Source organism: Citrus sinensis, chromosome 9, assembly GCF_022201045.2.
Source record: "Citrus sinensis cultivar Valencia sweet orange chromosome 9, DVS_A1.0, whole genome shotgun sequence".
Lineage (NCBI taxonomy): Eukaryota > Viridiplantae > Streptophyta > Magnoliopsida > Sapindales > Rutaceae > Citrus > Citrus sinensis.
Genome location: NC_068564.1, coordinates 8,689,014 through 8,705,046, shown reverse-complemented (window position 1 = coordinate 8,705,046; position 16,033 = coordinate 8,689,014). Strand labels below are relative to the sequence as shown.

At 31.9% G+C, this 16,033-nt stretch overlaps 1 protein-coding gene and 1 long non-coding RNA gene across 2 annotated transcripts; both read right to left on the bottom strand.

Moving 5' to 3' along the window:
* Window positions 1-1,748: 1,748 nt before the first annotated feature.
* Window positions 1,749-2,429, bottom strand: LOC102627527 (uncharacterized). Its single transcript, XR_372332.4, has 2 exons — window positions 2,203-2,429; window positions 1,749-2,108 (listed from the first exon to the last, which is right to left on the bottom strand). It is a non-coding gene; the product is annotated as an uncharacterized LOC102627527 (long non-coding RNA).
* Window positions 2,430-9,409: 6,980 nt separating this feature from the next.
* Window positions 9,410-14,948, bottom strand: LOC127899842 (uncharacterized). The gene is made up of 8 exons (XM_052433975.1): window positions 14,791-14,948; window positions 13,542-13,623; window positions 13,092-13,140; window positions 11,403-12,838; window positions 10,674-11,302; window positions 10,492-10,593; window positions 10,120-10,225; window positions 9,410-10,030 (listed from the first exon to the last, which is right to left on the bottom strand). The coding sequence occupies exons 1-8, from the start codon at window positions 14,946-14,948 to the stop codon at window positions 9,410-9,412; spliced, it is 3,183 nt and encodes a 1,060-aa protein (XP_052289935.1).
* Between the last annotated feature and the right edge of the window lie 1,085 nt (window positions 14,949-16,033).

The window sequence follows — 16,033 nt, the reverse complement described above, 5'->3', positions numbered from 1 at the left end:
TGGTTGTGATTCTTAATGTAGTTTTTTTTAATCGTTAGCTGTGTACGTGTCATTATTAGCAATGTGTCATTTTCATTACTGTGTCATTGTTGGCAGCGTGTCATTTTCATTACTGTGTCATTTGTAGTATTTAGAATCATTGGCCAATAATTTTGTAACAAAACCAACATATAGGGATAAATGAAAAATTCACAAGTGGGGGGCATACACCCGTTTATAATATTGTAAATGCATTTTTTCATGAGTTTAGATTGTTCAAAAGTATTTTCTTCATTCTAAGTGTGACATGCCAATTTTGCATAATAGTCATATCCCAGAACAAAAGTCACATTAAAATTTTATTCATTTATTCAGGTTTTTTTCCTGCATTAACGAATTCATTGTGTAGGATTTCATTTTTATGTAAACCAATTTAGTTACGATAATCAACTACTAATTTTTTTTCTGTTAATTGGCTACGTTTACGTTAATTAACTGATAAATAACTTTGCATTAGCAAAGCCAAGAGATTCATTTAAACCCCTAAGATTCAAATATTCTTTCACTAGTACTACTGGAGAAATTTGGCAATCGATATTTCGGAAGACATCATCACACGTGTCAAACAAAAGTTAAAAAAATAGCCAGTCCCATTAAAATCACCAAATGCAATCAAATAACATGCTCCATTATGTATTGACTTTCATGAGAATTAGCAGGAAAAAAAAAAGTACATTCAGTTAAGCAAATAGCAACCTTTGATTGTTCTTTAACATTACTAAAAATCTAATTCTTACTTTACTTGATTGTATTGTCGAATCTTTTTGAAAAGGTAGAAGATAAATCCCATTTATTGGAATTGTTTGTAGGACGTGATTTGTTCAATGTTAGTAATTTGACAGTTAAGAAATGAACAGAAAATTGTTGTAGGTAGGGCATGACGTCTCATGTGCTTTAAATTTCAAAAATTTATATCTTTTGGACATGGAAACTACTCAGCAAGGCAATGGTGACTCAACAATATTATATATATGGAACTCTTCAGGTGAATTGAAGATGAGAACGAGGGAGTGCATAAGCTACAAGAATGAACGGTCATTTGTTAAGTACAGCGAATAGGGTCCATTAGATCAAATCGAGTAGAAGAAAATGAATTAAACTTATGCAACAATCAGTTTCAATTTCTTTCATCTGTTAACCGTCTATAAACAAGATACAAGCTCTAAGCCACCAATGGGCTATAAACACAGCTTCATTCAAGAGAGTTAAAGGTATCCCAAGTTCTGAAAATTGAGAGCATGTACAAGTGAGCTTTTACAGAGATTTTTCAGAGAATGTTTTCTTAACTATTCTAGAGGGATTTATATCGGATTTTGAGAATTGTTCGCATTCAAAGCCCAACCCCAATTCATGAGCCTAAATAATAAACCAAACAAAAGAGAATATTCTCTCCATTTATATAGAATTATCTTTGCTAAAAATATCATGAATAATTGGCGCTGTGGCAGTTTTAAAATTTGGTGATTGCTAAGAAATTAATGGTAATAAGTTTAGAATGTCGTTATTTGTTAGGACCTGCATTTAAAATCTTAAATATGCGTAATTAATTATAAAGATCTCGGTTCACCTGTAAGCTACAACAATTAGCTAACTGATATATGGTATTTTTTACAAAACTATTAAAAAAGAAAGAGTATAATTAATCAAACTGATTTGGACAGTACCACACGATTTTTTTGTTTTATTGACAAACCAACATAAACAACATATTAACGTAAATAACGCATTCACATATAATTATTTTATTTAATTATTAAGAAAGACGAAGTACATGGACGGTGGACACTAAGAAATATAATCCCTTGTAGATCAAGAGATTTTAGAAGTTGAACTGAACTAAACTGACCCTCACACAATTAATTGATAGGTAATAACAATACCCATCCTTTTATTAACCATAATAGAAAAGAGTAATATTGCGTGCGTGCGCTGCGCTTACTAACCAGTGTGGTCGGGATTTCTTCCATATTGAGGGACAGCAATAAGATCAAGATTTTCAATTGTCCCGTCCTTATCATCAGCAATACCAAGTACAAGTACTAGAGTACCCTCCAACCATTCATTCTTACCTGAAAGTTTAACATTAGAAAATGGATTCGTAAATGCTTATATTAATATATGAATTGTAAATGATATCTATTGAGCTGAAATTGGCTAAAAAACCTGCGCAAGGAAAAGGAGTTTCCATATTCTTCAAATCAGAAAAGATCTCCAGGTGAAGCGTAATCAAAACTAAAAAATAAGTAGAGCTTGAGCGTGTTCTTATTTCTGGTTTGATCTGATATATATAGATTCAAGAAGTCCACGTTGCCGAGGTGTGGGTGATTGTGACGTAGCAAAACATGTAATAATTATTTAAGATTAACGGCCGTGGCTAAACTGCACGTCGAAACGTGCATGTTAGCATGGTTCCATGAAATAATAGTTATTGAAGATTAACGGCCACGGCTAAACTGCACGTCGAAACGTGTTAGCATGGGTCCATAAAATAAATAATTTTATCTAATTAGGAGAGAAATCGATTCAGTAACAAGCTGCTGCTTGTACCTTCTAGAAATTTTAAATTTATGAATTGAAATTACTCACGCCTTTTATGTGTGGTTAAGTATGCATACAGTTCAAGCTGAGGGATACTGATATGAAGTGTAGGGACATGGATATATACTATCGTTTACATTATTTTACAGCCTTGCTGTATTATTTTATTTGGCAATCATATAGTCATTGTCTGCACTACACTTTGTCTTCACTACACTTGTCTCCACTTGAGTATTCTTGAGTAGCAGCTGAGTCACAAGCCACCTTATCATGTCTGCTGAGCTTTCCTGTCGTGCTTGATTTACTTTGTTCTAACACCCCCGCTCAATCTCAGTTTTCTTAGCATACTCTTAGGTCATGTTTGGTTTGTAGAAAAGGGAGAAGAGGAAAATAGCAGAATGGAGATGAAGAGAAAAGAAAGAAATGGAGAAAAGTAGTGAAATTAGATTTTGTTGTTTGGTTTGATATAAAATTTAATAAGGAAAGGAATTATAATTTTTTTTATGACTAATTTACCCTTTACCTCAAATATTTAATTATTTATATTAGTAATATATATATATATATATATATATATATATATATATATATATATATATATATATATATATATATATATATAATGACGGTCCGTTGGCCCGCGGTGAAGGTCCAACGACTTTTCGGTGAACGTTCGGCATCTTTTCGGTGAATATTTAATTATTTTAATTACAATGGATTATAATTTTTTTTCTTTAAACTAATTTACCCTTTACCTCAAATATTTAATTATTTATACTAGTAACATATATAATGACGGTCCGTTGGCCGGTGGTGAAAGTCCGACGACTTTTCGGCGAACGTCCAGCGACTTTTCGGCGGTGGTCCATTTATGATATTAAATCAATAAAATAAAATTATAAATAATAATTATTAATGATATTAAACAAATTAAAAAGTTGAAGGGTAGTTTTAGAAATTTTAGTTTCTAAAATAAGAGGAATTTAAATTTTTCACTATTTGGTGTGGAATTCAAATTCTACATTATGATAGATATTAAATTTTAATAGAACTTAAATTCTTATATATTTTGTCAAGCCAAACAATGGAAATGAAAAGAAAATTTAAATTACTTTTCTCTCCTCCATTCTCTCCACCCAGCCAAACACCACCTTAATTTATTTGTATGGAATTCAAATAGCTCATGTCCCAATGCCTTTGTCATAATGTCTGCCACTTGCCTTTTACTCAGCACATATTTAAGAATTATTTCTCTTTGCCCGATCTTTTAGTATAAATAAATTAAGCCAATATCTTGAGGATCCAAGCGATACATACAGTAGAATTTGAAATGGTGCAAGACCTAATCAAGTTTGATATATACTAAGTTACAGAGGCCATTGATGACATACCTAGGAAATTATCTGTAATTGTTGCTTGACTCCCACGTATGTGTGTATATATAGTTCTTTTCAAGTGAGGGCATCCTCATTTTGTTAAATTGAGGATGCCCTCACTAGAAAATTACAGTAGTGATATTGTTGTTGGATCCTTAATCCAATACTGGGTTTATATGTGAAAAATTTATATATTGCAAATTATCATATAAGATTAAACACAATTAAAAGTGAACTATTTAGGTTTTCGGTGTTATAGACTTTAGAGACTTTAATGTGTCTAATAGGGTGTGAGTTTTCATGTGTAAAGATTCAATGATATTCTAATTCTATGATAGACATAATTAGAAATATCCAGTGGCAATAAGAAAATATTGTCTATATAAGTGGTTATGGTTCCAAAATCACACGCATCTTTCTATTCTCTATTGACATCCCATCATCAGAGAGAGAGAGCGCATAGAGAATTAAATGACTTCCTATTCTCTTTTTAAGTGAGGATGCGCTCACTAAAAAATTACAGTTGTGATATCGCTAGAACAACTATTTTAGAGTTTGGTTATTTGAACACGTAATTTTAATTCTAGTTGGCTAGAATTAGAGTAGTATGTTATTAGTCTTTCTATTTATATTTAGGTAGAATTCTATTTCTATGTTTGAGTGTACATTGCCTAGTAGATTTACTCAATTACAAATCACGTGGTTACATAATATGTTTGAAAACCTCTAATTAACAAAATTCTTATTTTATTTTCTTTCGTAATATGATTTACCTAAGTCTCTCTTATAAAATCATTTGCATCAATTAATCTCATTACTATGATGTATTATTTGTCTTGGACTTCTTATTTTGGTCTATCACTATATTACTTACCTTGGGCTGTCTCACTATTTTCGCGTAATATTATCTGCCTTGAGTCATTCATTTTTTGTATAGAGTGGTTATATTATCTCATCAGTTTTAATATTAATTTCTATTTTGCCGCTGTATGAAATTACTTGTTTTGGTGAATTACTATATTATTTCCCTTGGGCCGCCTCACCATTTTGTTGCATAATCTGCCCTGGGTCATTCATTGTTGTATAGAGTGGAGATATGACCTCATCAGCTTTTATATTAATTTCTGTTTTGCCATTGTATGAAATTATGAAAAATGGATATTGAAGAGTTTCTTGCCACAAATTGAACCTGCAACTCTGTTAAGCATTACTCATGCATTTTCGGGGAAAAGACAGTAAGTGAATGACCTAAATTCATGGTTCATTTCATATTATGGAGTTTCTTAATTTCTTCAGGATGATTTCGCCAGGAATTCTCCTAATTTGCTTCCAAAAATCCACTGCTGATAGGGTTGGTGCTTGCCACATTGCCTTTGCGGCTGGTAGTGGCTTGTATGCTTGTTAGATTAGTCAGAAAATTCAATTGGCATTGGTCACAAATTTTTTTATTCAATTTTTTATTCGAGCTGAGGTATACATACAGTAGTAAACGTCGAATACTATGGGTGCATTTTTGGAATTGAGATTGAGTAGCTGTAACTTTTAAGCTACAGTTATAAAGTGTTTGGTAAACTAACTGCTGTAGCTTTTAAGCTATATTAATATGATTTTTCACTTGTATAATGAAAAATTTATTATATCTTTAATAATTTATCATAATTATTATTTAAAATTTATATTTACTATATATTATTAACTTTTGTTTGATAGTTACTGTTTTTTTTTCCATAACAACTATAGTTTTTAAGTTATAGCACCTCAATCCCAAACAGGACCTATGTTATCTTTCTCATATATATACAATATAGTAAGAGATATATATTGCTTTCATATAATTCTCAATATCATAGGCGGTAAACATGGACTCTTGGCCTAAAGACAATATGAGCATGAAACCATTTCGCGTGGGTGATCAATTATATAACTTTCATTTGTTGTACTTCCTATGGAAGTAAGAAGAGGTGTGTACCTACCACATCAACCATATCAAGCGAAGATATTGGACATTTAATTGTGAAGAAATTAAGAATTTTCATGGACACGCCATTAGGTTCGGCTAATAGACAGAATCTATTAATTCTAGGTACCTTACAATGCGACTTTTTTTTTTTTTAAGATACAGATTTTTTTAAGGATACTGGCCGTTGAGGCTTTGTTTGTAGTTGTGCAAGAAAATGGAAAAGGATCGGCTAAAGCGCAAAAAGTAAAGCTAACAGTTGTTTAATTTAATTTTTTAAGATTGTTTTAATGTGGAATTGGATTTGGGAACTTTTTTTGTAGTAAAAAGAAACAGCCACCACTACAAGAAAAAAAGGATACGGCAACGATTTAAATACGTTGTTAATTACATACAACAACGAGGACCTGCACGTTGTTGATGTTGATGTTGTTGAATGTCCATGACCTTTGACAACGGACAATTCACGTAGCAAAATGCAACCTTGCCTGTGGTCATTTGTCATGTAACCACGCTCTATTTTCGTAGCTGATGTCTCACGTTTCAACACTTTTCACCACAAACTTTTTGATGTTGTCATTTTCTATACAACAACAATACATGCTCGTTGTTATTTGTAACATTTAACAACAACAGCGTACACGTTGCTGTTTTTAACATTTAACAACAATACATGCTCGTTGTTGTTTCTAACATTTGACAACAATGAATGCTTGTTGCTAGTTGTAATATTTAAGACAATTAAACATTACCTATTGTTAATTTGCAAGTTGTTAAATGCACCTTTTTTTTCTTATTTCATACATTAGTTTTATCACTGTATACTTTTGTCCTACACAAACATATGCACAGTAATAACACATTTCCAAAATATAATTTCATTAAAAATGTATTCAAGCATAAAGTTAATACATTTGAAGTATCATTATCACAATAGTTTCTAAAATCTTAAATACATATAAAACAACAAAATGAGATATGAACAACCAAAACATAAGTTAAAACATCTTTGAGTGATCTTTAAAAAAAAAAGTTTCTTTAAAGCTCAATACCCCCAAGGAAACCTCCAGCAAAACAAAATTAATTCCTGCACAACAAAGTTCAAGGAAAAGAAAATAAGTAGCATTTTATAAAAACATAAATTAACTCTATATGTGTGTGTATGTGTGTGCATGTGTACATATATATTTGTTGATCAATAAAATATCATAGCAAGATGAATCACAACTATTACTTTGTCTAAATTAATTTGATGCAACTCCTAGGCCAAGCAACAGTACTCCCCAAAGCTTCATTGATTGTTCGAGCTTCATCAGTCATCTTGTACAATTCAACATCTTCCTTACCAAGAGTAATTGACTCCACCCAAACTTTCCAACAATCCCTACCAAGAGGCACGTGATGGACTCTTGCCTTAGGATCAGTTGATGCAACCTTCCCCTCAGCCACAACCTCAACTGGATCATCTGAGTACCAATGCAATAGTTGACAGCTTGCATTTTCTAGCTCAAGATTTTCATGCATTGTACCACTTCCTTGTTGTGACTACAAGTATAAAAAATAAACTAAAATAAAATAGCAAAACTTATCACAAACTACAGAAGTGGGATATGGTAGGAACAAAAGAAACTTACTCGAGGAGTGCATTCATGAGCGCTCATCACATCATCAGGTCTACCAAGATTCTGTAAAATTAAAAGTAATTATATTGAAGTGAAAGTAAAATAAAAATGATTTTATATTACCTAATATTGTTGATGCATATATACTTTATCTTATTTTTTTTAGTTTAAAAAAAAATAAAAATAGTAAATGATTTACCTGTTTTAACATAAAAGCAGTCATTTGTTCAAACTTTTGTTCAAGTATCTCCACTCTTTGAGATTGAGTATGCAACTGGCTTTCAAGTTCTCTCACTTTTTGAGTAGATCGATTATGCAAATTCTCCGCAGTAGGAGTAACCCCAAATCCACGTGCCCGAACTCGTCCACGTTTTTCAGAACCATAAGCTTTTGCAACAGCATCATTTCTTATGTCTATGTTCTCATTCGGATTATTATCTATTTCTTGATACTCTACAACCTTTTCCTAAAGCATAAATTATTTATATATTAGTTACATGGAAAAATAAAAGTCACAGAAGTAATAAATATATGATTTGGTTTCAAGAGTTGCGAACCATTCTTCTTCCAACTGCTTCATTAGCAGGCTCACCGTTCCTTTTACGATGTCCCTCAAGCCAAACATCTACCCTTGTTATTTTTGTTGGATCTGAACATTTCTTTTTCTACAATAAAAAGAATAGAAATTGTAAATTATAGCAAAATCAATAAAAATACAGCAAAATTATTTTTCGTATCTTACCATATTATGCTCTGTACGAGCATAGCCTCTTCGACCCATTGTATGTACCTCTTCTTGTTCATTTCGCATATTTCGAAACTTCTTGCTTATTTCCTATCATGTAAAAATAAAGTCTTGTATTGATATGAATTTATCTTAACATAAATAATAGATATAATTACTTACTTCAAACTCTGGAGACAATCTATGTTTCACAAAAGCTTCCCAATCTTCATCAAATATAACATTTTTCGGCCGAATAAGAGAAAGGGCACGTGACCTATTCGCTTTCTTGTTCGCTTCCTTAATCTTTGTTGTTATCTCTGATTTGTATTGTCTCCATCGATCTCCTAGATTTCGAAGTGCTAAGTGCTTTTGGGATTCATTTACAATAAATCTTTGCTGTAAAATAAAGAAGCATCTTAGTAGTTAAAACAATAAATTATTATTAATATGAATACAAAATATACCTTAATTAATGACCAAAGATCTTCTTTAGTTTTTGAAGGAACTAGACGCCAATCTTTGATCACAATAGGCACATGCTCTCTTGCTGCAACTCCAGCAAAAGTGGCGTACTTCTCTGAATTAACTCCCACTGGTTGACTTCTTTCATTGAATTCAACAAGTAAGGGAGTATGATCTCGAATCACTGCCAGTGTAGTAGGGCCTCTTTTTCGTTTGCCATTGTTAGTGCTAGGTGTAGATGTTTCGACATTCTCACGACTGTTAATTGTTAGCCTTACATTTTCTTCTCGAGTGGCAGCAACAAAGAGCGCTTGCTGTTGTTTTTTGGCTCTTTTTTCAGCTTTTTTAGATGACTGTATAATGAAAACTTTATATTTAGGTAATATTGTGAAATACAGTATGAATAAAATAATTAATGTATTAAAATAAGTAACGAATTCACTTACCTCTGCACCTGTCATCTTCTCCCACTGTTAATGCTTGCTACAAAATACAAGAAAACAATTATATATCTTATGATAATAGTAAGCATAGATTAAACAAAAAAAAAAAAACTGCAGTACACATATTATATGAACAATACTTTAAGTAAAACCAAAATATTACAGCTGTACGAGTTGACAAATCAATATCACATAAAATCATTATAAGAAAGAAATAGAATAACATAGCACTTAAAAAAAAAAAGTTACACGTCACAAATTATATCATCAACATCAGTTCTTTTATTTGGTGCATCCTCATTGTCATCTTGTATTTCAAGTTCTCCCACTTCAATTGACATAGGTGGCTCATTATCACTTTCATCATATAATTGTAAATCTTGAAATCCTCGTGATGGTGCTTTCAAAACAACATACCAATTTGAAGAATTTGTTTCCCTAGAATAAAATACTTGATTAGCTTGCGATGCTAAAATAAATGGGTCTTTTTCAAATTGGCTTTGCCCCTCATGAAGGTTAACCAAGATGAAACCATCATCATCTCTGACACCATTTACAATATTTGCCCAATCACATCTAAAAATGGGGAGTTGAAAAGTATGGTAATCAAGAACTATAATCTCTCTCAAAACCCCATAGTAAGTGACTTTTCCAATCACTTGTGTATTGTCTTTTGCACTAGCTCTACAAATTGTAGTTGCTTCGAGTGAAACACCACTATTTTGTCTTGACTTCTCTGCATCCTTCGTGTGAAATCGAAGGCCGTTTATTACAAATCCAGAATATGACATTGATTGTACTCTTGGTCCACGTGAAAGCCATTTCAAAATATTTGACACATTAATGTGATTCTCCATAACCTTAATCTGTTAAAACAATAAGAATTGATAGAATAAGTTAAATAATTATATAAAATATTATGTTCTAAAATAATTTAAAATAAATATTTGATAACCTTTTCATGCAACCAGACATTAAATGTTTCCACATGTTTCTTTTGTAGCAATTTTTCATTCTTTTCAAATCGTCTATCTGAACCTTTTAATTCTTCCAAGTGCTCTCTGAAAATAAAGATAAAAATATTAAACTTAACTATTAAATATTAATTCAAAATGTTCGTAATAGATATGACTAAAAACCTTACTCTATATAAGGCTGGACTTCCGAACTGTTGAATAGGATACAACGATGGGCAATCTTTAACATCTCATCTGAAAGAGTTATTAATTTACCTCCTGATATTGGACGCCCTTCTAATAAAAATTTGTTCTCAAATTCCTCATTGCGTCCATGTTTGGATCCTATTTGAGCAGCCTTTTTTACATACTTGCCACAAAACATTGCATACTCTTCAGCAAGGTACCGTTCAGCTATGCACCCTTCAGCTCGTGCACGATTTCTAACATATCCTTTTAGGATCTTCATATGCCTAGGACAAAAAGTAGCTAGATTAATGATTTATAATTAATTCTATTTTAATGATAATACACTGTAAAGTTAAATAGTTACCTTTCAATAGGATACATCCAACGATATTGTACAGGTCCACATAGACGAGCTTCGCGTCCAAGATGAATTGTTAAATGAACCATAATATCAAAGAATGACGGTGGAAAGAATCTCTCCAACATACATAGGGTCTCAACCACTTCTTCCTCTAGCTTTTCTAATCTATTTCTATCCAAAACTCTACTACATAATTCTTTGAAAAAGGCACACAAACGAAGAATTGCTTTTCTTGGACCTTTTGGTAAAATTCCTCTCAAAGCTACAGGTAAAAGTTGTTGTATTAAAATATGGCAATCATTAGACTTTAGGCCAGTTATCTTGTGCTCTTTCACTGAAATACAGTTGGTAATGTTTGAACCATAACCATCAGGTAACTTTATATCAGCAAGCCGCTTGCAAAAAAGTTCTTTTTCTTCCTTAGAAAGTGTATGTGAAGCAGCTGGTAAGCAATAAAAATTCTCCTCTTTTTTAGGATGTAAATCCTTCCTAATGTCCAAGTGTATAAGGTCTAAGCGAGAATTAAGGCCATCTTTAGACTTACCTTTCATGTTCAAAAGCGTACCAATTATGCTATCACAAATGTTCTTTTCAATATGCATTACATCCAAGTTGTGACGCAAAACCAAGTCCTGCAAAAATTAAAAAGTAAAGTTTGTTAAGATTTTAAATTTTAATCAAGAAAGTAAAGCACCAAAAATTTATCACAGAACATATTTAATGACAGCTCACCTTCCAGTATGGCAATTCAAAAAATATCGATTTCTTTTTCCATAATTGAGATTCATTTGTGCTCCTTTTTCTTTTTTTGCTCCTCTTTCCCCAATCATTTACAATATCTTTAACTTCTTTATATATATCTTCACCAGTGAACAATTTAGGTTTACCTTTTTCTTCAACATGCCCATTGAACCATTTGCACTTGTTTCGAAAACTATGTTTACGAGGAAGAAACCGTCTATGACCCATGTACACATGTTTCCTACTATGTGGTAACCACTCTGAATATGTGTTTGTACGACATACAGGACATGCCAACTTTCCTTTTGTAGACCATCCTGATGTGTTTGCATAAGCTGGAAAATCATTGATCGTCCACATCAAGATTGCTTTCAAATTAAATGTTGATTTCTCCACAGCATCATACATCCTAACTCCATTTACCCACAACTCATTTAAATCTTCTACAAGTGGTGCCAAGTAAACATCTATGTCATTACCGGGCTGTTTTGGCCCAGGGATTAATAAAGTCAACATTAAGTTTTCCTTGGACATGCACAACCATGGAGCCAAGTTGTACATAGATAAAATGACAGGCCAACAACTATAACTCGTGCTAAGATCTTGAAAAGGATTGAAACCATCAGTAGCAAGACCAAATCTGATATTTCGAGGATCTAATGCAAACGATGGCCATTTTCTATTTATGGTCTCCCATGCAAGAGAATCAACTGGATGTCTCATCTTACCATCTTGGCTTTTATGACTTTGGTGCCATCTCAGTTGTTTTGCCAATTCTGTGATCCCAAACATCCTCTTAAGTCTTGGTATTATTGGAAAATAGCGCAAGACTTTTGCAGGTATGCCTTGATGAATTTTATTAGTTCGTTCATCAACTTTCCAGCGAGAAGAACCACATTTAAGACATGTATTTGCATGTTCCAAGTCTTTTCTAAATAGACAGCAATCATTTATACAAGCATGTATCTTCTCGTACCCAAGTTCAAATGCCTTCAACAATTTTTTTGTTGAATAAAAAGAATCTGGAAGTGTATTTTCTGGTGGTAACATATCACAAAATATTTGAAGCATCTCATTAAAACTACTGTCAGATAACCCGTGGGTAACTTTATGCTTGAATAACACTACAGTTGCTGACATTTTAGAGTAGTTTGTACAGCCTGGGTACAATGGAGTCTCAGCATCTCTAACTAAATTTTGAAGTTCCTCTCTTTCTACATATGTATTCTCTGTAGCATTTGCTTCTTGAAAGCATGCTTGATCTTTATACATCCCATAAGTTTCTGTCATTTCAAAATCTATGTATTGATTTGATGTGTATGTATTCCCCTCACCCCTGTATTGCATTGTTGCAGTAGAACTCTCCCCATGAAGGACCCAATTTGTATAAGTCGGATCCATGCCCTTAATAACCAAGTGCTCGTAGACTATATCAAAATGATGGCGTTGTAAATTCTTACAATATCTACAGGGACATACTATAACATCTAAGTTTCCCAAACAAGCACGTGCATTATTGACAAAGTTACGTACTCCCAACCTATAATCCTCTGTGTGTCTACAATAAAGATTTTACCGAACTGGAAAGTTAATTGAATTTCACTAATTTCGTACAAACAAACTGTTTTTTTTTAAGAGGAAAAATGAAAAATAATATTTAGAAATAAGGCAAAATAATACCTTGATAGGTGAACCCACCCTTTATCCATTTTCGAGCAACTATTAAAACCTGTTTACATGAGCAAATAGTAAGTTGAAATATAAAAAGTTACATAACAATATATTCAAGACAAGAACAAAGTTACACATGACTCTTTCTATTTTATTTTCATAAGACTTTGTATAATTGTTATTTTTTAAATTCAATATCTTCTATATTATTTACTAGTTTAAATGTCAATACAAAAGTAAATAAGAAAAAAATTTATTTATTTTGTAAGAAGAAAACAGACGAATAGTGTATTATTACTATTATTATTTTTTATAAACAAACAATTATCTAAGAGTAAAAGAGACATCTTTTACTAAGAGTAAAACTAACGATACCCATTATTGACAAAGAGTAAAAGAGACACCTTTTCATGTTATTTTACTTGCAAAAAAACAATAAAGAATGAAATATATATAAACCTTTTCAATTTCAAGGATGTTGTCTTCTTTGTTCTGGACCACAATCAAAAGCTTCTTCTTCTTGGGACCACAACGTATACACCTGGAATTTTAGATAAAAAAATCAAAGAGTAACTCAATTTAAGTTCCAATAGAGAGAATGTGTGTTAAACAAAAGAAGACCCAAACCTTATTTCTTCTTGACAGTCACGAAGGGGAAGGAATAATTGAGGGATTTTCACCAAGAGGAAGAAGACAAGTAAAGAGAAAGATAATGCTGGAAAGTGAGAAAGTGAGAAAGTGAAAAAGTGAGATCAGGTAACTTTACCAAGTGCTAACGTTTTGTCTTATTAGTAATTAAGATATTATTTTTTATTAATTGATAATGTAGAGTTTTTTGATTTGTGCCCTTTTTTTTTTGGGCTGACAAAAGTGATTTTCATTAGTTAAAAATAATAAATAGATTTGAATGTATTTATGTCATTTTTTATTTAAAAAAATTATTTGTGGTAAAAAAATTTTTTTTCATTTTATACAAAAATAAATTAATGATTTAATAGGATAGATTCAATAATTATATGAATAACCACCTATTATTTAAAATTGGTTGGTTACTTTTTTATTACTAGTTTTTTTAATTTGAAAAGGCTTTATTATTACTATAGAGAAATTATAAATATAAACATTTTTCACCTATGGCAAATTATGTCATGGTTGAAAACAATTGATAACAAACTAAAAAATGTTGTGCTACATTCTCGATAGCAACGTGCCTTTTAGAATGTTGTCGAAAATGAATTTTTTAACAACATGCTTATATTGTACGTTGTTATTTGTCTTACCAAAACCGCCACAATTAGAAAACTGTTGTAATAATGTTTTTCACAACGCGCCTTAAAGCATGTTGTTGAAAGTAAACTTTAAGCAATTTTTAACAACGCACGATCTTAAAATGTTGTTAAACATCATATTTTACAACACGCGTAGCATGCATGTTGCTGAATTCCTGTTGCTATATCTCTTTTTTCTTGTAGTGCACACAGGGTAACAATTATGACATTCTTTCGTCAATTAGATATTAGTAATGAGGATGGTTAAATGCATAATCACCCTATTAATCTTGCAGTCCAAAGCGAAAGCAATAGCATTACAAATAGTAGAACTCTCAGATTGATTCACTATATTTAAACGATAGGTCATCTGATTACTAAACTATCTGATGCAGCGGCTGATTCAAAAATTTAATTTAGAGAGGGCTTAGTACAAATACAATGATTTACGGTGGCGTGTTCGATAGCGCGAGTGATTGACAGCGGCAAGCATCGAGTAAGGCAATGATGATGTAAATGTAGGAAATATGAAATTATGAATCAATATTGCATTTTGAAAGTTCAAAACATGAATAGCAGCTGTTGATACTGTTCGCATTACTGCTTACTGATACTATTCATCGAATACCGTTCATGGCACTATTCACTTAGCAGCAATTGTAAATTCATCAAGGCATCTGTAAAGTGTCCTCAAGATCAATTTCCGTTATTCTAGAGAGATTTTCCCATGCAAATTAAAATGATATAAATAAAGCAGATTGACTTCCGGGATGCAATGACGCTGTTGTGAGGTTGCACTCCAAGCACAACAATTTAGAACAGCAAAAGAAAATTTTACTACTAGAAAAATGAGTTTTACTGACACTTCGTTAATGACACTTTGCAAAAAGTGTCAGTACTTATGTACATATGCACCATTTTCCGCTTTTGACAAATAGGAATCAGGGATTAATGATACTAGGGTGTCAGTAAACTAAACATCAAAAATCACTAACACTAAAGTATCAATGATAAAAAAATTCATAAAAATTTTGTTTTAGCTCCAACTCGAACCTGGGAGCTCTAAGATTTAAAGCTTTAATGTTTGGAGCACAGACCATCAAATCTCGATGAGTCAAAGTCATAATAATATTTAAATTATTAAAAAATGAAAATATAAATAACAATAACATAAAACACACTTGTTCTCCCCATCTAGACTATATCGATTGTCTCTATCTTGCTTTCATCGTTCACTTTCGCTTTCGTTTTTCTCTTCTCGATCTCTTCTGTTTTGCACTATCCATTTACAAATTAAATTCAATTAATTTAGATAGATAATGAAAACCTAAAACTCTGATTCGTTTTTCCATTTTCCCCAAATTGAAACACAAACCAAAACCCTAATCGCTTGTTATCGAAGGGGTTTTTCTCCAACTTAACCATCCTGTGGCTATACTAGGCAAGCAAGTAAAAGCCATCGACAAGGGGTGAAGTGGCACCATCGGTTCGGTATTCAGGTAATCTCATTCTCCCTGACAAGTTAAGTCCAGAGAAAGAACTGTAGAGGAGGTTATCAGCTGGTAATGGCGGAATGTTTTATTTTTTTGTGCAATTTAATTATTGGGTTTGTTTTAATTTGGCTTATGAATAATATTTTTGAATTTTTATTTTTGGGTTGTTTCAGATATTCAGAAATTGAAC

Coding starts and splice junctions, on each gene's coding strand:
- LOC127899842 (XM_052433975.1), bottom strand. CDS start 14,948: ATGCGAACAGTATCAACAGCTGCTATTCATGTTTTGAACTTTCAAAAT. Junction 11,303..11,402: donor TTGAATTGCCATACTGGAAG/GTGAGCTGTCAT, acceptor TAATTTTTGCAG/GACTTGGTTTTGCGTCACAA. Junction 10,594..10,673: donor TGGATGTATCCTATTGAAAG/GTAACTATTTAA, acceptor TTTTTGTCCTAG/GCATATGAAGATCCTAAAAG.